The sequence below is a fragment of the Erpetoichthys calabaricus genome, chromosome 2 (assembly GCF_900747795.2).
Source record: "Erpetoichthys calabaricus chromosome 2, fErpCal1.3, whole genome shotgun sequence".
Taxonomy (NCBI): Eukaryota; Metazoa; Chordata; class Cladistia; order Polypteriformes; family Polypteridae; genus Erpetoichthys; species Erpetoichthys calabaricus.
Genome location: NC_041395.2, coordinates 97,962,162 through 97,985,476, shown reverse-complemented (window position 1 = coordinate 97,985,476; position 23,315 = coordinate 97,962,162). Strand labels below are relative to the sequence as shown.

Here is a 23,315-nt window from a genome sequence, read left to right as displayed (position 1 = left end):
ATTGTTTGCCCAATATGTTGCAATGAAATAAAAAGAAAATGTTTAAAAATTATGAAACTATAATCTCAATAAGCAGCACATATTATACAATTTAGCCCTAAATCAGCATGTTATGGCTTTGACACAAAAATTCTCCTAAACACGTTTCCACTACAACAGGTACTTTTTTCAGATTGAGGTAAAAAATTATATTAGGTAGTACATTTTTTTTGTTGTTGTTTAAAGAGTATGGTAAAACATAAATAATCTGGTTTTGGTTTGGAGTCAGCTTTTTTTTTAGTCATGAATATCTACATCTTAAAGTATTATTGGGTAGTGAAAACTTACTTAATAGAATTACTTTAAGAATTAGGCTTAGCAGTACAGGTGCAATTTCTGAAAGTGCATTGTAGGACACATTCTCAATCCCTTCTCACGTTCAGGTAAGCTCAGCACTGAGCCAAAGTAGATTAGACACACATTCACGTGTGCTCTTACTTGTCTCTGTCCAGCACAAAATAATTACCCTTAAAGGCAGAATACAAGGCAGTTTTGATCATAATTTGTATTGTATGGGAACAATGGAGGGACCATACAGAAATATCATATTGGTAACAGCCAACAAATGACAGCACATACTGATAAGCATAACCCTTCCCGGCTGAATTCTGCCCCCAACTGAAAAGGCAACTTGTCCATATAAAAATTATGTGAATGTCAAACTAGATCATATTTATTTAAACTTGAAAATATTTGAGTGACAGGTCACCACTAGAATAAATGACAACATACTCTGAAAATATCTATTTTACTGAAGTAAAAAGAAGTAGTCAGGCAAATCTAAAGTGGCCCATTAAATACAAATGTGGGTGTGTGCCCTGTGTAATAAATGAATAAGTTTAATATGTCACTGTGCAAATATATTTTATAAATCTACCTTTTTCTACTCACGTTGACACAGAGCCAGATTTACCACACAGTAGTTCACCATATAAGAACTCCTAGGCAAGCAATTTAAGACAAATTAGGGACAACTGCGAAATAGGCAGTCACACTGAGGGCCATTGTATACTATTTTTGTGTGTCAAAGTCAGCATGAAACTGAATCCTCTTTGCCTTGTTTGGAATGGCATGATTCACCGAAGTGGGGGCCTGCACATGAAGAAAGAGTATAAAGCCTTGGAACATTGCCCGGCACACCTTTGAAGCAGACGGATGGATGGGAGATAATGTCATCTGATCTGGAAAATCCTTCCAACGCAGCGACAAAAATGGCAGACTCTACACATCGGGCCCCACTCCCTAACTGGGTTTTTTCCCCATTGGCTTCCTTCATCTGTTATTCAGCGTAAGCCATCATTAAAGAAAGCTAAGTTATTTCTCCTATGTGATTTCTTACCGCCATATCACTAAGGGAGTGGTATCGCCTTTTAATATCACATCTATATAGATTCAGGTTATCTGACATGCCGCAATTACAAAAGAACTCATTCCAACAAGGGAGCAAACGGCCCCGGCTGGATACACCGTGCAAATGACTGGTGCAATGTTCTAGGGCTGATGTTTATTCTGAATCTCAAGGTGACAGGATATACCTTCACCTCTTTCAACCCCATACTGTATAAAGAAGATAGAAAACAAATGCATGCATTAAGCTATTCCAAATAATTTTGGAGTGGCAGGTGTTTCTGACAAAAATGCCACAGAATATATTGGTGCCTTGTTCAAGTCAAGTCCAATTTTTGCTCTCATCATACACATGTGCTTCTTTCATATCAGAATACATACAGAGAAAGGTTTCTACATATGATTAGCTGTAACTTCTAACATTTTTTTCATTTTCTGTTTCTTATTCTTGCCATCACAAGATGACAAATTCATAGACATCCTGTAGTGAAAATGATGGTCAAGCTGTTCTGTTGCTGTAGGTTACGTGTGTCCCTGACTGTTATGCATTCAATGAGACAAGCATAGACTTAATATCACCATCAGAAGATGAAACATACTTGAAAGATAAGCCTAATTCTTAAAATGAAAAATTCATTTGTCAAAACCAAAAATCCAAAATTGCCATCAAAGAAAAAAAGCAAAAGTTATTTTAACCAGAAAAGACTAAACAGCAAAAAATGAGTTTTGTTTTTATTTATAAGCTCAGGCAATTTTCCATAGTCGCACTGTAGCAACCTCTCTAAAAATGGAAATGTCTGTAAAAAACAAAATGGATCAGAAGGAAAGCAGAATAAAGTTCGAAAAAACTAGAAACAATACCGGATTACAGTACTGACAAATTTGTTTTTATTGATTTTGTACATGTAGTAGACAATCAGGATAAATATCTGCACATACTCATATGAAATTTGGGTAACTCGCAGTTAATTTGGACAGTCTGAAAACAGACAGTTAACAGTTAAAAATCAGAATGAAGTCAAATTTAGTTGCAGTGTATTAAGCAAGGGTTGTCTCCCTTGGGGATTAATAAAGTATCTATCTATCTATCTCTGCACTACTTACACCATAAAATACTATACTTATGTTTAAGACTATGGTAGAACAACATAGTAATGCAAAAGAAATCAGAAAAGTAGTGGTCTCTCTGAACTGAAATGTTTTTGAAGTACTAAAGTTTTTTTTCACTTGTGTCTCTAGACATTTTTAAAAATTCACTAACTTTAAAGAAGTGTATTTGCAAAAAAATGAGCACTATACCCAAAAAGTTGTCATTGACCACTTATTTTTTTCAATATTTCTTTCTCTTAAATTAAAATGATAATAGGCACTTTGCAGTTGCTGCTTTTAGAGATCAGCATTTATAAAAAGCAGAAAAATCAAGGAAAAAGTATATGTGTGTTTTTTTATTAAAATAATGGCGGTGTAACTGTATTATCATCTTATCTTTTTATTCTGAGGCTAAAATAACTAACATATTGTAGTGATTACTCACTACAACTCATTTAGAGTGATCTCTTTTTCACATGAGGTACTCATTTCGTAATATGAAATACTGCTGCACCAAAACAAAGTATATTTAGGCACTGACACTCACTACTAGCTATAGGTTTTTAAGTGTCACTTTTACTGAATGTGTTAATGGGAAGTGTAGGCAATCAACATTTTTTGTCACTCCATATAAATTTATGGACTCTTTCAGCGATATTACAATTTTGTGGCAAATAGCTACAGACACATATTTGAATTCCTATACTATTCACTGTCTTTTGCTATGGAGGGTTCCCTAAGGAGGATGTAGCCCTAGTAGTAATCACAGAAGAGAACAGTATCTTTACATCAGTAAAGAATGTGCCAAGACAAAAAAAGGCAACTTGAGAAGACCTGGTTTGTATTATCTGAAATGGACTATTCTAAATATGTTTACTACTCTCATTTATCTAAACATTCTGCTCTATACATGAGTCTTTTTGTTTTCTGAGATGTAAGTTATGGAGTGATTATTACACAATAACATTAAGACAAATGTGACTTCTGCGGTGGGCTGGTGCCCTGCCCGGGGTTTGTTTCCTGCCTTGTGCCCTGTGTTGGCTGGGATTGGCTGCAGCAGACCCCCGTGACCCTGTAGTTAGGATATAGTGGGTATGATCATGGATGGATGGACAATGTGACTTACCAGGAACTTCATATGGTTCCCTTGCAGACATGAATGCCGGAACAGGAAGTGTCTGCAGCCCTCGATTTGCCAAAGACTTCATGCCCACACCCCACTGAAAAACAAGCCCCTTTTCTGCTTGAAGAAAGGAAGATAACACATCATACACTTATAATATAATAAGCAAGAAATACATTTTTGGCATCTTTTCAAATAATTGATAGCATTTCTCACTTCACACACTGACAAGGTGTGCCACATGTGAACATAAACAAGATAAAATGAAGTCATGACGCACCTGTAACTGCCAATGCATGTCTGAGCCCAGCAGCAATTTCCACAGCATTCCCATTCAGTGTCTAGTAATGTCACAAAAGTCAGACAGTCAGTAAACAAAATGACAAAAAGTACAACTATAGATTTTTATAAAATGAATAACTACACAAACCTCAATTGGCAAAGGGAGTGTGCTTTCTCCTAAATGCTGTGGAAGTCCCAGCTGGCCAAAGGCATTGGAACCACATGTCCAAATGGTACCATCATCTTATTCATAAAATAAAAATAAACAAACAAATAAATTGTTGCATGTCCTTACCATAACTTTAAATTCTGTAAGTCAGACATTTAAAGAAGGATAAATGTACAGTATTTACAGCAATCACAGTGAATATTTTGGTCATATGGGCCAAAAATGATTAATATTAAATAAGTTGGACATCTTAGGTTTAAAGTTATTGTTTTCTCTTTTTTTTAATTTAAAAAAACAATTCTATTAATATCTATATCAGAAAATGAGAAGTTTTTTTTTTTTTTTTTTTTTTTTTTTTACAAAAGAAGAGAGGAAGTTAGTAATGTGTTCAGAATAAAAATGAAGAAAGCATATTGCATAATGAATGATACACTATTATAATTATGCATTATGCACAATTTTGCTTAAAAGTTGAACATTTCATTTCTACTTTTATAAATAACATGAAAGTAATACATAAAATGCACAATAAAAGGCGAAGTTACCAAAAGATAGTTCTAAAGAATTTTGGGGCTTATTTCATAGCATATTTCTCTTTCTCATAGTAGTTAAAAACAGCTATGAAATGTTAAAATATCTTGATTAAAAAAAATACAAAGCTAAACAAAAACCTGAAATAAGAATTCACAACCAGACACACTCTCATTACATGTCTCAAAATGACAGAAACATATATTCATTCATAAGTACAGAAAATTTAACAATACCTAATTCATGTGTTCAGAATAGCATAAAAATAGGAAAACATGCATCTGGAGACAAAAATGTAAGCAACGGGAAAATTACTTAAAGAATGTCAAATTAATCACTTAAGATGTCCAATAAAACAACATTCTTCTTGAAATAAATAGACAATGTAAACTTCAAATACCAGACAATAAGCATACTAAGTCACTTAAGGAGAGGCATGAGTAATGTCAAAAGCAGCTCATACGATATGGTCTTTTGTAAAGGATTTACATGAAATATACAATCCTTGTTTACCTAACCAAGGCAAGTACATATTCTTAAAAAAGTTCTTTCCAGTTTGAAAAATAAGTTAACAACATTATACTACAACAACAGGCATTTAATTATGTAAAACTGATCCTCATAAATTTTTACTTAAAATCCTCATACCAATATAACCCAATTCAGGGTTGCAGTACTGTGTGCAAAGCAGGAAAATAATACAGCACATGGTGCCAGCCCATCATTGGGTCTATTCTCACATCCACACTCATACTCATATAGGACCAACTTAGAATTGACAATTATCTTTAGAAAATGTTCTTTAATTAATTAAAAAAATAACAATGTCAGCTGCCCTCAAAAACAACTAACCTTTGTAAACAGCAATAATCTATAATTTTCAAGTAAATTACTTTGCAAGCAATTATATTCAACAAAATCACTACGTAAATGAAACACAGAATACATTACAAATCCACTTGGCAAAATAATTATACACGACAAACCAATCCAGACATTTCAGAATGCAAAGCCATTTAGGCTAATCCTTTAATCCAATGATGTCACACGAGGTAAAGAACCTCCAGTCACAGGTCATTAACAATTACTGTATATAGGAAATGTTCAACCAATAGGTCAGTGAAATGTGTTAGTAATCAGATTACTGCCCAGTGTTACTGCTCTTCTTCCCTCTGGCAGCTTTTACTTTAGATAGATAGATAGATAGATGGATAGATGGATAGATGGATAGATGGATAGATGGATAGATACTTTATTAATCCCAATGGGAAATTCACATTCTTCAGCAGCAGCATAAACAGCCATATCACCCCATATCACTATTTTACTAAGAGAAATGATAGTTGTTGCTTGTGGTTCTGTCCATATGATCACTTGTTGCTTTAGTAGGTTTTGTTTTTCACATCATTCTCAGTAAACCCTGGAATTGGTTGTATATGAAAAGCCCATGAAGAGAACTATTTGGGAGATGCTACAACCAACATACTTAACACTGACTATCATGCAGTGTTCAAAGTCACTAACTGCTGGCAGAAATGCTGGTCTACCCAATTTATACTATACACTGCTCTCACATGTACATTCTAACACATCAAATGTCAGAATGTACATGGAATTTTTATGAAAGTTGGGGGTGTACCTAATAAACTGGCAACACTGGTGTCTTTGTGAGATGCAATTTGAAGACACAATATTAACTTTCATTTGTATTTTAATGACACATTGCTCTATATATCATTTAAAAAAATACTTCTTTATTTAAATCATTAGTTAACTGATTTATGAATGTAAAACGGTGAATTATGGGTGGTAAATCTATCTATCTATCTATCTATCTATCTAAATCAGAGAATGCTAAGGAAATATCAAATATGTTTAACTCAAGTTTGAGTTTTAGTCAAGTTAAATTCATTCATAATTACCTGCTATCTCAGACAGATTTGACCTTCAGTTATTACAATTCTGCACTTTGCAAACTTAAGGAAATTTCTTAAGGTGCAGGACTTTAAAAAGCTAGTTCATGCACCTGTTTTAAACAGAATCAGCTACTGTAATGTTTCATAGTCACAGTGTTCCAAAGTAATCCGTTTGCTAAGGAGCACACTCCTGCCTTTAAAGAAATAAAAGCATGCAAAAAAATCTAAGAGTACAAAATAAATAACTCTTTTTTTTATTCTCTAAAACATGGCTTGAATTTTGAGATCACATTGTGAAAAATTTGCTCTTTTAACTGGAAAAAGTTTATAAAGGTTAATTACTCTCATTTACACAAAATATCCATTTAGTGAATTTTGACTTATTTTTTATTATTATTATTATTAAACTATTTTATTTAACTTGACTTCTCTGTCCGTTTGTTTGTCTGGGTCAAATCTTGCAACTAATTTTTGAATTGAGCACCTTGATTCTAGAGCCCTCAGGAGAGATTCATATTAGATCTTCTTTTGTAAAGGTGTTGGTTAAAACTTTTGATATAATTTTGCACTTAGAAGCCTCACTCAAATTATGCAATAAAGAAAGGACAATTAACCGGATCTCTACTAAATGTAGAATGTTTTGTGACAAACACAACCCCAAATACAGTAATCATTTAGTCGAACTATATTGTGATTATTTAATTAAAATCAATTTTCTTTGTTTACCAATTTTAATGTTATGACAAAGTCATAATCTTATCTCTTATAGGTTATATTATTAGAAACAAACACTTTAGCCTCTACAACTCTCCGGGCACGTTAATTCTGATCTATTGAACAAAAACAGTGTGAGTGAAAGTGTATGATACCACATTGTGTATAAGTGCATAAAAGGTAGAAAAAAAACTGTATGTCACTTTTGACAAAAGCCGGTGTGTTTAGGAAGATCAATGTACATTAAATCTCTTACATTTCTCTTTGAAATGTTTGAGCTACTGATTTTGAAAATCAAGTTACTGCAGAGTGCCTGAGTTGGTTTAGTCAAAAACACTTCTGGAAATGGAATGATGACGATGAGTACAGTTGTGGTTCATTACACTGTATCGTTTAAGTAGCAAGTAACCAGCTACACATATTGAATTCCCTGAATGCTGACTCCCTTCTGCACAACATCATTTGCAGAGCAAGGGATTTTTCCCAACGTGAACTTGGAAGTGGTTCATTTTCTTACTAATGGGCGCTTTGGCTGCCTCCTCACCACACCTGCTGCTTTATTTTTGGGTTTTTCTTTTTCTTTTTGAAGGATGCTCATGTGTACCTTTTAATGCTCGCCATTGTAGAACTATAATTTGCATGTCATTATATGCTAGGCTTCAAGTAGATAAATCTAGATGTTGGTTAACTGGTGACTTAAGCACAACATAACAAAACAGCAGTCTTTTGAGTTATCCCAGGCCACATTTTAATGTTTGTGTTTACACTTTTCTTGCATAGGAGTTCACAAATCCAAACTGTATTTACATTAAAAAAACAAAAACCAAAGGAGCAAGTGCAAGGGAAATGTGTGCATTTGTTTAATCCTGGATCAGACTGTTCAAATTGTTTACTTACTACTAAACAGTTAATTCAAAAGACAGCGGCAAGGATCACAACTAGAAATAAAAAGTATTACTATACAACATTAGGTTTAAACCACTTCAGTTATATTTATAGTTGATTTTAAAAAGCCTCATTCTCTCATAGAAAATTAAAAAATGTTTATTCAGAATGTACAGTGCATCCGGAAAGTATTCACAGCGCATCACTTTTTCCACATTTTGTTATGTTACAGCCTTATTCCAAAATGGATTAAATTCATTTTTTTCCTCAGAATTCTACACATAACACACCATAATGACAACATGAAGAAAGTTTACTTGAGGTTTTTGCAAATTTATTAAAAATAAAAAAACTGAGAAATCACATGTACATAAGTATTCACAGCCTTTGCTCAATACTTTGTCGATGCACCTTTGGCAGCAATTACAGCCTCAAGTCTATTTGAATATGATGCCACAAGCTTGGCACACCTATCCTTGGCCAGTTTCGCCCATTCCTCTTTGCAGTACCTCTCAAGCTCCATCAGGTTGGAAGGGAAGCGTCTGTGCACAGCCATTTTAAGATCTCTCCAGAGATGTTCAATCAGATTCAAGTCTGGACTCTGGCTGGGTCACTCAAGGACATTCACAGAGTTGTCCTGAAGCCACTCCTTTGATATCTTGGCTGTGTGCTTAGGGTCATTGTCCTGCTGAAAGATGAACCGTTGCCCCAGTCTGAGGTCAAGAGCGCTCTGGAGCAGGTTTTCATCCAGGATTCCTCTGTACATTGCTGCAGTCATCTTTCCCTTTATCCTGACTAGTCTCCCAGTCCCTACCGCTGAAAAACATCCCCATAGCATGATGCTGCCACCACCATGCTTCACTGTAGGGATGGTATTGGCCTGGTGATGAGCAGTGCCTGGTTTCCTCCAAACGTGACGCCTGGCATTCGCACCAAAGAGTTCAATCTTTGTCACTTCAGACACAGAGAATTTTCTTTCTCATGGTCTGAGAGTCCTTCAGGTGCCTTTTGGCAAACTCCAGGCGAGCTGCCATGTGCCTTTTACTAAGGAGTGGCCTCCATCTCGCCACTCTACCATACAGGCCTGATTGGTGGATTGCTGCAGAGATGGTTGACCTTCTGGAAGGTTCTCCTCTCTCCACAGAGGACCTCTGGAGCTCTGACAGAGTGATCATCGGGTTCTTGGTCACCTCCCTAACTAAGGCCCTTCTCCCCCGATTGCTCAGTTTACATGGCTGGCCAGCTCTAGGAAGAGTCCTGGTGGTTTCAAACTTCTTCCACTTACGGATGATGGAGGCCACTGTGCTCATTGGGACCTTAAAAGCAGCAGAATTTTTTCTGTAACCTTCCCCAGATTTGTGCCTCGAGACAATCCTGTCTCGGAGGTCTACAGACAATTCCTTTCACTTCATGCTTGGTTTGTGCTCTGACATGAACTGTCAACTGTGGGACCTTATATAGACAGGTGTGTGCCTTTCCAAATCATGTCCAATCAACTGAATTTACCACAAGTGGACTCCAATTAAGCTGCAGAAACATCTCAAGGATGATCAGGGGAAACAGGATGCACCCGAGCTCAATTTTGAGCTTCACTGCAAAGGCTGTGAATACTTATGTACATGTGCTTTCTCAATTTTCATCCATCCATCCATTTTCCAACCCGCTGAATCCGAACACAGGGTTTTTGTTTTTAATAAATTTGCAAAAACCTCAAGTAAACTTTTTTCATGTTGTCATTATGGGGTGTTGTGTGTGGAATTCTGAGAAAAAAAAATGAATTTAATCAATTTTGGAATAAGGCTGTAACATAACAAAATGTGGAAAAAGTGATGCGCTGTGAATACTTTCCGGATGCACTGTATTAGTGCCTATACTAGAGGATACAAATTGTGATATTAAGATGCCAATCCACCAATCCACACCAAGGGATAGTGTCTCAACAGTAGTGAGAATAATATAGCCTCTAGCAAAAATGTTCCTCTAAGAAGAATTGTTTTATAAAATAATCACGTTTATTTTACAAAGAAAATCAGATACTCTTCAATTGATCATTATGGTGGCTGAAATGTGATTAGACCTACAATCTTCTGAAATTAACCTCTGACATTAAAACTATCAATTTCCCATAAACTGTGTGCAAGGGATGGAAATTAAGATTTAACAAGAACAACACAAACAGTAAACAAACAGATTAAGATTAAGTTGTTTTAATCATTCAGATAAGAGCACTGTGGGTAATTTTTTTCAGAGTAAACAATGCTCCTTTAAAAGCTTATGCACAAAGTGTTCTACCTGCCATATTTCAAAGTTGTTTGTATACGTTGCAGTAAACCCACAAGTCAATCAAACGCAATAATGGTATATTTTCTTTCAAATAAATCATAAGTTTCCATGTTATCTGCTCTCTTTCATTATTAAAATAAGTAATTTGCACATGTATATCCCAAGGCAAGCAGCACATCATAACTGAGTGACTCTGGTTTTATTAAAGATCTCACCTACTTTAAGCCACATACAGTGAAAGGCTCATTAGATACCATTGGATAGAGGAGTTTCAGCCAGTTCTAATGATGTATAGTTGTCTATGACTGGCCATTCGTATTACATGCCACCGCTATGCATAAATGACTGGAAATGCAACATAAATTTCTTCTGCGACAGCTCAGCTTCATGCATCATTACGCATAAAGCCTGAGTCAGATTCTGATCACAGTTTTCACTCTGTGAAGAATAAGCTGTTTCATAAAGGACTTAATGCCACGCTTGATAATTTTATGTAATGCCTTTAGTATAACTATGAAGCATCAGTTTTTACAATTACTATACCCAGACACTGTCTGCTGTACATTTTCCATATGTTAGTTCACTGAGCAGTGTTCTTTCAATATTAAGCTAGCATACCTGTGAGTGGTGTTACGCTGTATTTATGCCTCTGGAAATTTCATGTGAGGACCCTGCTTTGATCCAATGTCACTTCATCATGCTGTTCATGTCACTGTGTCATGAGCACATGACATTTAAAAAAAAAAAAAAAAAAAAAAAAAAAAAAAAAAGGCGTTTCAGCTAGTGGCATGTCCATGGTATAATTTTACCCAACCCCAACAAAGTAACTGAATATTTTTAATCCATCCATCCATCCAGCCATCCTCTTCCACTTATCTGAAGTCGGGTCGCGGGGGCAGCAGCTTGAGCAGAGATACCCAGACTTCCCTCTCCCCGGCCACTTCTTCTAGCTCTTCCGGGAGAATCCCGAGGCGTTCCCAGGCCAGCCGGGAGACATAGTCCCTCCAGCGTGTCCTGGGTCTTCCCCGGGGCCTCCTCCCGGTTGGACGTGCCCGGAACACCTCACCAGGGAGGCATCCAGGAGGCATCCTGATCAGATGCCCGAGCCACCTCATCAGACTCCTCTCGATGCGGAGAAGCAGCGGCTCTACTCTTAGCCCCTCCCGGATGACTGAGCTTCTCACCCTGTCTTTAAGAGAGAGCCCAGACACCCTGCAGAGGAAACTCATTTCAGCCGCTTGTATTCACAATCTCGTTCTTTCGGTCACTATTCATAGCTCATGACCATAGGTGAGGGTAGGAACATAGATTGACTGGTAAATTGAGAGCTTTGCCTTACGGCTCAGCTCCTTTTTCACCACAACAGACCGATGCAGAGCCCGCATCACTGCGGACGCCACACTGATCCGCCTGTCAATCTCACGCTCCATTCTTCCCTCACTCGTGAACAAGACCCCGAGATACTTGAACTCCTCCACTTGAGGCAGGATCTTGCTCCCAACCCTGAGAGGGCACTCCACCCTTTTCCGGCTGAGGACCATGGTCTCGGATTTGGAGGTGCTGATTCCCAATATTTTTAATGGCATTTTTAACTGCTCCTCTAACCTCCCCAGGAAGTCAGAAATTAGCACAATTAGGAAGAAGATTAAAAAAAAAAATCCCGCACAGCTCTGTTGATCTCTTCGCTGGCAGAGGCTGGGATTGGCCAGAATTTACTGTGACCAAGTCCCATGTACTCATGACCCAGTTACTGCTGCCTGCCACTCAAAAGTGTCTGAGAAACACTGGTTTAGGGGTATGTGCCTGTATACCTAGCTCTGCACTCAGGACCTCCCATTTCCTACACTGTACCCAGGGCTGCCAGGAAAGACACTGTCCAAACCCTAATAACGCAACAAAGGATGAAGCTGGTATGAAAACGCATGTACTTCATTTATTACAGATGATGAATACAATAAAAAAGCTAGAACAGCAACAAATAAAAAAAAATGCACTGAAGGCAAGAGACTATGTGTGAAGTACAGCACAAAACCCCCAATCTAGTGTACAAAATGTATGTTTTCTGCATGTCTTTCGGTAAACAGAAATTGTTTCTAGGATTAGTGTGATAAAAAAATTTTGAAAGTAGATGTTTGGATGAGTACATAAATACATAGTTACAATTTGTTTACTTGTTGCCTCAGAGTGACACATAGTGTTTGAGTGTATATTGTATATATTTTTTTCAAAAATACTGAAATACTTGTTTTGAGAGATCATTTAGGTGCAAGAGACTCAATGGTTCCAGAAAGGGTTACTATGTTTCCAAATAAGGAGACACCTTGTGACAAACAGCATAGCTTTGCAATGCTATGGGACAGGACATCTTAACATGGCACAATGATAGCTGTCAATTTGAGACACGAGAGAAAATTAATTCCAGGGTTGTGCATCACAAAATGTCTTGGTCATGTACTATAATACCTAGTTTTTTGGAGAGAATTCCCTAAAGCAGCAATTTTTTTTGTGTTTTATTTAGTTGATATTAGCATAAACAAACGTTTTTAATCACATAAATACTTTCGTTTAAAAATATAAAGTGTTGCACTTGCTACTCTTGAGCCATTTGCAACTCCTTTATTACATAAGCAGAGTAATAATAGCGGCTTATTTTTGAGTATATAATTTAGGAGCAATAATGCTAAACAGCCCTTAGTGTGTAAGGGATTAATATATTACTACTTTTTATTTAGCATGTTAAATATAAAGAAGTATCTTTGACTAAGGAAAAATACATTAAATGTAACTATTAACAACTCCCTTCATGGCTTTGATGCATTCAAAATTATCTATCCATTTATCCATCTTCCAAATCTGCTTACTTTAGCGCTTTGAGTACTGAGAAAAGCGCTATATAAATTAATTATTATTATTATCATTATCCAGAGCAGAGTCACGGGGCTACAAGGATGCTAGCCCATCTCAGGGTGAGCACACATATACAACACACACAAAAGGTCCAATTTAGCATAGCTACTCCAAATAACCTGCATGTCTTTGGACTGTAGGAAGAAATTAGAGCACCCAGAGGAAATCCACACAAACACAGGGAAAACATGAAAATTCCACAGAGGCAGCACCCATTTTAAAAATCATTTCTAATCTAATTTTCTGATGATTACAATAATAAAAAATTTTTTTAAAAAAACTTAAAAAGACTACTGAATTGACAGCATCATTACAGTATTATCAACAAAATGATATCTTTACTTTGCTAGCAGAAGGTGATGTTACTGGTCAAAGGATGGTGAGGGCTTCAAAACAGATAAAGAGCTCAAGGCTCCAGGAATGCCTGAGAGATGGTCTTGAACACTGACATTACCTTGTAAACCTAGGTCACTGCAAGGCATAATGTATTTAGCCTGATCTACAGAACTGGCAAGCTTGATACATGTTTATAGTTATCTGTCTTTACATCCCCAGGAATTAGTAACAGTCTCTTAAACAGTTATTATTTCCACCCATTACATTGTTATTACACTGTAGATTTTGAAGTTATCTTGATGAAGTATTTATTCCCTGGGGTAATACGACTATGTCTGTTCTTGAGCCAGGATTTATACAGTGATCATTAGTTTCCATTCATTCATTTCAACTTCTATGAAACTTTTTTTAGATATCTGCAAAATTCCATGTATTGCTATTAAAAACTCCAATGTATTATATGTAGTGTTTGTCATGGAATCCTAATGACATATTTAATCTCTGAATTTTGAAACTTAATAACTATGTTGTTAGGAGAAAAACTCATTTTCACAAATCTTAAATAATACTCATTTTCTAAAAATCAATTCAAATCATAGTCTGAAATTATTTTCATATTTGACCAAGATATGTTTAGCTCCACGACATGTATGGTTTCCAATGCATGTTTAATTGAATTAAGCATCTACAAAACACATTTCCTAAATTTGATTGATTTCTTTCTTATTTTTAAGCTGCTTTTTGCATACCCTACTAATGAAGACAAACCTCACTAAGCTTGCTATTCAAGTAATGATATCTATCTGATATTTTTCATTTTTACTACTGGTTCTGAGAAAGACAGTTTCCAATGAGAATACCCAAAAAACCGCTTTACATATATGATCCTTTATGTGTCTCATCTCACAGTCACAGTTACCTGACATGCTTAAAAAAAGCATCTAAGAAATACTTACAACTTGTGTTAATAAAACATATTTTTAAGAGATTTCAGCCAAGACACGTGTTTTTTCTTTCTTTTTTTGTGACAAGTGGAATTAAATACCTGTTAAGATTAATGTGAAATCCCAGCCACAGGCCACCTGAACCACAATTCGTCCTTGTAGAGAAGGGCAGCAGCAGAAATATAAGACTTCCTGCTTGTGTCCCATTCCAAGCTGTCCTTTATGATTATGCCCACATAACAAAAGTTCCCCCAACTCTGAAAAAGTGAAAAAGCTTAAAATTAACCAAACAGTTTGATCAAACATCAAATAATCACTTTGCCTGGCCTGCACCAAACTAACATCATTTTGGACCAAAATTTTTTAAGTGCCTTTCAGACAGTTTGGTGTTCTTCCAGATGGACTTGAAGTGGAGGACAAGCAAACAGTGATTGCATTCACTACAATCTTGGCACGCAGACTTATTTTGTTAAATTGGAAGAATCCTAACTCTCCTCTGATAAGTCAGTGGGAAACCGATGTTTTATATTATTTGAAATTGGAAAAAATCAAATTCTCAGTTAGAGGATCTGTACAGAATTTTTTTAAAACCTGGCAGGATCTAATCAATATTATTTTAGAATAAGAGAAATAACTATTACCGCATTTAATTCCCTTCTCCTTTTTTTATTTACCTATATATACACTGCCGGGCCAAAAAAAAGGTCGCCACCAAAAAAAAAGGTCAAACACTCTAATATTTCGTTGGACCACCTTTAGCTTTGATTACGGCACGCATTCAATGTGGCATTGTTTCGATAAGCTTCTGCAATGTCACAAGATTTAGTTCCATCCAGTGTTGCATTAATTATTCACCAAGATCATGCATTGATGATGGTAGAGTCTGACCACTGCGCAAAGCCTTCTCCAGCACATCCCAAAGATTCTCAATGGGGTTAAGGTCTGGACTCTGTGGTGGCCAATCCATGACCTTCTTCCATTGCTCCAGAGTCCAATCTTTATGCTCCCTAGCAAATTGAAGCCTTTTTTTCTGGCTTGCCTCACTGATTAGTGGTTTTCTTACAGCTACAGAGCTGTTCAGTCCCAATCCCTTGAGTTCCCTTCGCATTGTGCATGTGGAAATGCTCTTACTTTCACTATTAAACATAGACCTGGGTTCTACTGTTGTTTTTCTTCGATTTGATTTCACCAAACGTTTAAGTGATCGCCGATCACGATCATTCAGGATTTTTTTCCGGCCACATTTCTCCCTCGAAGATGATGGGCCCCCACTATCCTTCCAGTTTTTAATAATGCGTTGGACAATTCTTAACCCAATTTTAGTAGTTTCTGTAATCTCCTTAGATGTTTTCTCTGCTTGATGCATGCCAATGATTTGACCCTTCTCCAACAGACTAACATCTTTTCCACGACCATGAGATGTGTCTTTTGACATGGTTGTTTAAGAAATGAGAAGCAACTCATTGCAACAGTTGGGATTAAATAACTTGTTGCCAGCTGAAAGATAATCGCCCATGCAGTAATTATCCAATAGGAGGCTCGTACCTATTTGCTTAGTTAAATCCAGGTGGCGACTTTTTTTTTGGCCAGGCAGTGTATTTCTTCCTTTCTTTTGTTTATTGTTGCCTTATTAAAAAGCCCTAAGCAATTCTCCTTTGGATAAGCTCTCCTTCTCAGGGGTGGGGTTTGATTTGTCTTCAAATTTTTTTTTTTTGTTATAAATTAATCTGTTTGTATGGAATGATTACAATAAAATTAATAAATAAAATTAAAAAAAAAAAATAATCACTTTGCAAATGGCATCTATGCATGTGGTTATAAATCTTTCTATAAAGTCACTACCCTTTATCGGTGCCAGTATTAAAGTAGAAGGAAGTATTGTGGTCTGGCCTTTTTGCTTTATACTGTATAAAACCTGAAATGACCTAAGAAGCAGGAAGTTAAAAAGCACTTAAGAAAGGACTGTAGGCCACAGGCAGTAACTTGAGGATCCCCGGTTTACCTGATGGACTTAAGTAAGATGGAGTCGATAACACCTTCCTGTGATGGAAAAACAACAAACAGCACTTTCCCTAGGTATGCGCAGGTAACAACCTACACTGCCTCTTCGATGTGGACAAATAACACGTCACACCATCCTGGAATATGAAGAAATAAGAAGTCATGCAATCCCTGGAATATGGATAGATAACAAGACACATCCACCCCGGATATGGATGAAAGCAATGTCAAGGCACCAACTGGAGAAAAAGATAATGAACTTTAAAATAGGCTGTGTTTCCACAGGACAGTGGTCCAAAGCACAAGAAGTAAAACGAAAACAACAGAGGATATCAGAACATAAGAAATTTGACCATTGAGAAGAGTTTGTTAAGCTCATTTGTTTAGTTACAGTATCTACAATGTGCCAGTATCTCATCCAGATATTTCTTGAAAGTTGCCAAGATTTCTGCTTCAGCTATATGACTTGGTAGTTTGTTCCAGATTCTTTAAATTCCTTATTTAAAGTCCTGAGATGCACTTGGTTGCTCTCCTCTATACACTTTCAAGTAGTGCCATGTCTTTTTGGCAGCGTGGTGTGGTGAAGCCTTCTCTTTCATGTCAGTGTTTGCTTTTTGTTGAAGAGAGTAGGGTTTCGGTTTTGCTATTTTTTGGATTTGGCCTTTACTTAATTTTTTTTTATTGTAGATTAGAAACAGCATTTCTGCACAGTTCTTTAAATATATTGCTAAGACTCAATACTAAATTCCCCTGGCTGCAACAGCTAGGTCAAAAATCTTTTGATGTGTCTCCAAAACTGACCTGCTATTGACCTTAAATAAGCAGCAGTGCTTAAAACAAATGCAAACTGAAACAGCACTTCTAACAACTAAAAACAAAGGGAATAAACCTAACCCACCCTCATGTGTTTCTAGTTCCTGATGCATTGTACCTTCTTTCAAACTGTACTTAGGTTTTGACTTTAACCCCATTAAAAATCTGTGGCAAGAACATATTGTTCCTGTACTCAAAATTAAACTTTCACAATTTAAGAAGATTTTTTACAAGTACAACCCTCAGATCAAACTTCAACAGTCACCATAGCATTATCTCACACTGACATTTTCACAAGAAGCTCTTAGTAAACAGATCAATAAAAATATACAAGATAAAAAATATATATAAAATATATTATTTCAGTATGAGTGGATGAACATTTCAAAAGAGGCATTTACAATAAAAACATTGAATCTAGATATTCATTACAAAAAAAGCAAAAATAAAGAGGCTGGAATTTTTCTCTTCTCCCTAATCCTCATCTTCAACAAAGGAGTATCTGGATCCATAGACTTACCTGTGATAATAGCAGAATGCCCCCCACCACCAACAAGGCATTTAATATTGCCAATGGACGCCAGACCTTGTGTTACCCTCACTGGCAGCAGCACATCTTCCTTGTGACCTAATCCCAGTTGCCCATAACTGTTGGCACCCTGTTGATTCCAGCAAAGCAACAATAAAATTATGTTAGCACAAAGAACTATACTTTAAGAACTTACATTTTAATTATTCTATTTTTTGGCAAAAACATGTTTAGAGCTCAGAAAACTAAACGTTAGTACGTAATTGAGTAACCAGAATAAACTGCTCCTGTTCATGTCCATGTAGATTCTTCCAGTTCTTTTGTTGTTGAGTTTATATACTTTACAGCAAGTAACAGTATATTCAGCATTCTACTTAAATCATTGTCCTTAAAGACTATAAACTATGTAACCCCTTGGATTTCAAAGGAAAAATGGAGCTCAACTTGTGACACACTTTTTTAACTTCACTTCTTTTAAATACTGTACTCAAAATGTATAAATCTAATTATAGGTTATGTTTGAGGAATCAAATGGCATAGCATAATTCCATAGTAAACAATGGAACTGCAAACCTACTAAGTCTGATTTCAGTTCAGTTCTTCCATCTTACTCTTTAATTTAGCCCTACATGTACAACAAAAATAGAAAAGAAATTCAACCAAAGTTGCCCATGTCAAAAACAGCAACAATATTTATTTTCTACTTCAGGAGAGACTACATCCACCACCAAAGCCAACCAGACAGTTACAGGAGCATTGGCACTATATTCAAGGTCAATTTTATTTTCATGAGCATATCTGAATTTCTTAATACAGTATATACTGACTCACAATGACCTTATTGTCTGATGTTTGTACTTTAATATACAACTGTCACTAGTCTGTGAGAGACATTGCAAATTTCACGGTATACAGATTTAAAAAAAAAAAAATAAAAACTTGTTTTCTCTTCACTCTTTTCCCACCAATGAAAACATAACATATACTATCAGTTCAAAATGTATCCATCGGCAAACCACTATAAAACTGAAAATACAAACAAACTAAACTGAAAAAACTGAAATGGGATCACAACGGGAACTACGCCGTTTTCAAATATATGGTAAATTCTAACGACATAAGTTAATGTATGCTTTTAGAACAATGTATCAGCCTGTTCTCATATAATTACTAGCGGGCTCGCATAAACTGCACATAAGCCCAATACAACATTTAAGGTGAACGGTAGTACGTGATGCGATGATTATTTATGTAACCATTAATGTCATTTTTCCACGGCAATAAATTGGCTTGACTAGGTTTAAGTGTGACACTTTAATTAGCATTTCTATCAACTTGAAATGCCAAGCTGTAAAGTGGTGAGCATACTCTGTATTTAATCTCATGATACATGCAACAGTAGACGTTATGATTCATACTAAGGAAAATTCCCTACTAAATGTAACTGACTCGCACCTCTAAAAGAACAGTCTTCCAATGAAGATGGAATATGATGTATAAATACATCTTTCATCTGCAGTAACTCTGCTGAAAAATTCACAATGACGTAATACAATGTTACCGTGAAACTGACAGCATGCTGTATCACAGTCCACAACTTGTACGTTGCGACGAACTAAAAAACTAAATGAGCAGTCTGCACCCGTGTCAGCTCCACTATGAATGCACTCACCCATGCAAACAGCAAACCGCCACGCAGCTCCTTCTTAGCTGTCATGAAGATAAACAAACACACGTGCAAAGGACTTCTGCAGGTTAGGTGCGTGGTACTGCAATGCTTATTGGGTTCACTGTATTCCAATGCAGCGTGTTACATCCTAATCTTAACATATTTGTACTTTTTCACAGGAAGCAGGTATTTGTATCTTTAAGTGCTGACCAAAACCTGTAGCTTTTATTTTTCATTCGTACTAAATACAGTGCACCTTTGACCCGTCAAAATTGGCATATGCTTAGCCAATCACCGACTTCGCCTCCTGTTACGTCAAGATAGAGTCTCGAATAAATTGATCAGTGGACAGAGTGGCTGCCTATCAATTTCTATTAACCAATCAAACGCAGGAATTTCCAAGCAGCCATTTCCTTTTCCTACTTTCACCTGTAGACGGAAGCATAACTTTAGGAGTTATACTAGAGACTGATTGGTGGACGTTGTTGTGCGTCTGTTAGCAAAGTTAATTTAACTGCCGCATGTTCTTACCACTCAAGTTTGCCACAAACTCTATTTTTATATCATTTAAAAGATTTACAGTGTAATGTAAGAACCGACGTTTGTACTATTTCGTTATATACGTTTTGATAATCTCAATGTCTGTAATATAAAATTGTAACAGTAGGTTTTCTATTTTATTAATTAGATGAATGCAAGGGAAATGTTTGTGTGTGTGTCCGAAATTTTTGGCTCCCCAAACCCTAAAAACCGTAATTTTAGGCCATTGTTGGACCATATCTTGTGCAGGAAATTATACCCATATGACAAAGAGTAAACTTACAGGTGCCTTTCGCAAAAATGTTCAAAAGGACTTGAAGTGGTGCATTCCACACCAACCAACCCCAGGGGCTCATACTTTAATGAAATACGAGGGTTCAAAGTTGCTCATTTTTAACAAAACTTCAAAAAATTTGGGATCGGTAGCATAGGGATGTGGAGTGTCGTTTAATATTATTTCAAGACTGCTGATCGCGAACATGAAAATATTTTGGATATTTGATTCTTTACTGGTGGCCCTAGCCCTCTAAGAGCCACTCCCAAAATTATCAAATAAAAAATTTCATGCATAAGGTATTACAAGGTGATTGATTACGAATTTGATGTTACTGTTCATTTTTAGGGTGGCACGGTGGCGCTGTGGGTAGCGCTGCTGCCTCGCAGTTGGAAGATCAGGGGACCTGGGTTCGCTTCCCGGGTCCTCCCTGCGAGGAGTTTGCATGTTCTCCCCGTGTCTGCGTGGGTTTCCACCGGGCGCTCTGGTTTCCTCCCACAGTCCAAAGACATGCAGGTTAGGTGGATTGGCGATTCTAAATTGGCCCTAGTGTGTGCTTGGTGTGTGGGTATGTTTGTGTCTGTCCTGCGGTGGGTTGGCACCCTGCCCAGGATTGGTTCCTGCCTTGTGCCCTGTGTTGGCTGGGATTGGCTCCAGCAGACCCCCGTGACCCTGTGTTCGGATTCAGCGGGTTGGAAAATTGATGGATATTCATTTTTAACATTCACTGCTGACCTTGATCTCAATGGACCTCTATCAGAAAGTAAAAAGTTAGAAATTTCTATTACAATTAAGAATATTTAGATCTTAAATACTTAAACCGAAGCAGACATTTTAATATTTCAAATATCTGACACAACTATTCTGGTTTATTATATACTTCTTCCTCGTGAAGTAAATCATTTAATTTCTTATGAACACCCCAAATTAGGGTTGTTTATGCTAATTCAGACATTTTTTTTTCTTCTCTGCCTACTGCTTTTGCCTTATCCATTGTTGTCGCAGTTGAAGTGTATTTCTCTTTTCCACTGCATTCTATTTCTGGCCATTTAATTACTACACCATTTTTTAGACACACGTTGCTCTTTATTTAAAGGTTTATGATTGAATTTCATTTGTTTTGAATTTTTAAATGAATAGACATAATACTAATAAGTAATACTGAGACATGAGATGCAAATAAAATGAAAGTGGATTCCTTATTTCAAACAATTTTAGAGCATTTTAGGAATTTATTGTAAAATAGTATTTTTTTGATTGTATAAAGATTTATTTTACTTGGAAAGTAAATAATAATAGAAAGGATATACTGTAAGTTTACAACTACAGATGTTTGTCTTGCTACCTACATAAAGCACCATTTAGTATTTGTATTTGCAGAAAAGAGTTAGATCTGCATCCCAGGTAATAAGTCAAATCCAACTAAGATAGGCATTGGGCTCAATCAAGGTGCAGGATATCTCCTCTCTTGTGCATGACTAGAATGGAATACCAGAGTGACTGAAAACTTTAGGTGTCAGTAATGGCAGACACATTGCCATACCAGAGCAGCATATTAAAATGCTACTGTTATGGACTCCAGTATGTTCTGTATGCTGTCATTGGATGAATAAGAGACAGGTGTCCAAGTGACCTATGTCAACCTAACTCTCACATTGCTTTTTCCAGAGGCCTGTAATCCCCCAGATATTTATATTCAATTTGCTTTTCTCATACCTGTATTGACAGACTACTGCAGTATAGAAGTCTAGGAATGAAGACCAGGGGCCTCATGCATAATGCCGTGCGTAGAATTCACACTAAAACATGGTGTACGGACAAAAACGGAAATGTGTGTATGCACAAAAAAATCCAGATGCATAAATCTGTGTGTACGCAAACTTCCCCATTCTTCTGCTCTAAAATCCCAGTCAGCGTGAAAAGTAACGCACGTGCACGCGCCTGCCACCACTCCCCAACTCCTCCCAGAATTATGCCTCTGTGAATATGCAAATCAATATAAATAGCCCTTAAGCTCAGAGTTCTGTGAAAAGACAATGGCAAAAGCATGGGGGAAAATAGAAGAATTTCAGCAAATACCAAGTGGGGGCAAGGAAAGACTTACTATTTGTTTTTTAAACAGTGGTATAAACAACAAAAGGAAGTTGATCGAGTGACAGAGAGTGGTGGAGAAACTCGAAAGCTCAAGTTCACAACGTCGCACAGTGCCAGAAATAAAAAAGAAGTTGTCAAATATCAAAGCTGCCATGAAAAGGAGAGTCTTAGCCCACCGTCTGAGTGTCATATAAAAGCTTATTAGGGTACAGAGAAAAGAAAAAAAAATAGGCACACAATGGGGAAAAAAGCTTGAAATGTCAACTTTAATCTTGAAATTTCCACTTTAATCATGTAGTTTATTTTGTCATTAAAGTAGGACATCATAAACTTCATCTTAAAATTGTTTTAAGTTACTAGTTTCTCAAATACCATTGTAACTAAAGTAGAACGTTAAATGCTTTGTATTGTGTGTGTTCTATGTGCCCTATGTGTGTGAATCACTACATGCTTCTTTAATGGGCTTTCTCTTCCTACGACAGGACACAGAATCCATTACATTCATGATATTACGGTTCTCTGAATAATTTAAATACTGAGATGTATACTTGATATCATTTTCATGATGATAGGAGTTAAAGCATGTTATTAAACATGGGAACATGGTGGCGCAGTGATTGTGATGAGCTGGTGCCCTTTCCAGAGATTGTTCCTGCCTCATGCAAGATGCTTGCTGCGCCATGCGCGACCTTCGATGAAATAATTTATTGCAGCAGACTGTCTCTTTCAAACGTACTAACCTCCAATTCCTGTCCTTCCTTTTCTTTCTCCAAATACCAAATCGCCACACAATCAGCTCTGTAATAGATGTTAAGCCATCAGTAAGCTTA

At 36.6% G+C, this 23,315-nt stretch overlaps 1 protein-coding gene across 5 annotated transcripts in view; it reads right to left on the bottom strand.

Annotated features, from left to right (window-relative positions):
* The window catches only part of sergef (secretion regulating guanine nucleotide exchange factor), a 346,334-nt gene extending 326,487 nt beyond the window's left edge, over positions 1–19,847 (bottom strand). For 3 of the 5 annotated variants that reach the window (XM_028794190.2, XM_051923203.1, XM_051923207.1), the window contains exons 1-6: positions 19,581–19,847; positions 17,900–18,038; positions 14,667–14,822; positions 4,029–4,123; positions 3,879–3,939; positions 3,602–3,718 (exon numbers count right to left, since the gene is read on the bottom strand). In XM_028794190.2, coding sequence (XP_028650023.1) covers positions 3,602–3,718; positions 3,879–3,939; positions 4,029–4,123; positions 14,667–14,822; positions 17,900–18,038; positions 19,581–19,625 — 613 coding nt within the window. In that variant the 5' untranslated portion in view covers positions 19,626–19,847. The remainder of the gene's footprint in view (positions 1–3,601; positions 3,719–3,878; positions 3,940–4,028; positions 4,124–14,666; positions 14,823–17,899; positions 18,039–19,580) is intronic. The other 2 variants (XM_051923205.1, XM_051923206.1) reach the window with 2 other exon arrangements.
* Between the last annotated feature and the right edge of the window lie 3,468 nt (positions 19,848–23,315).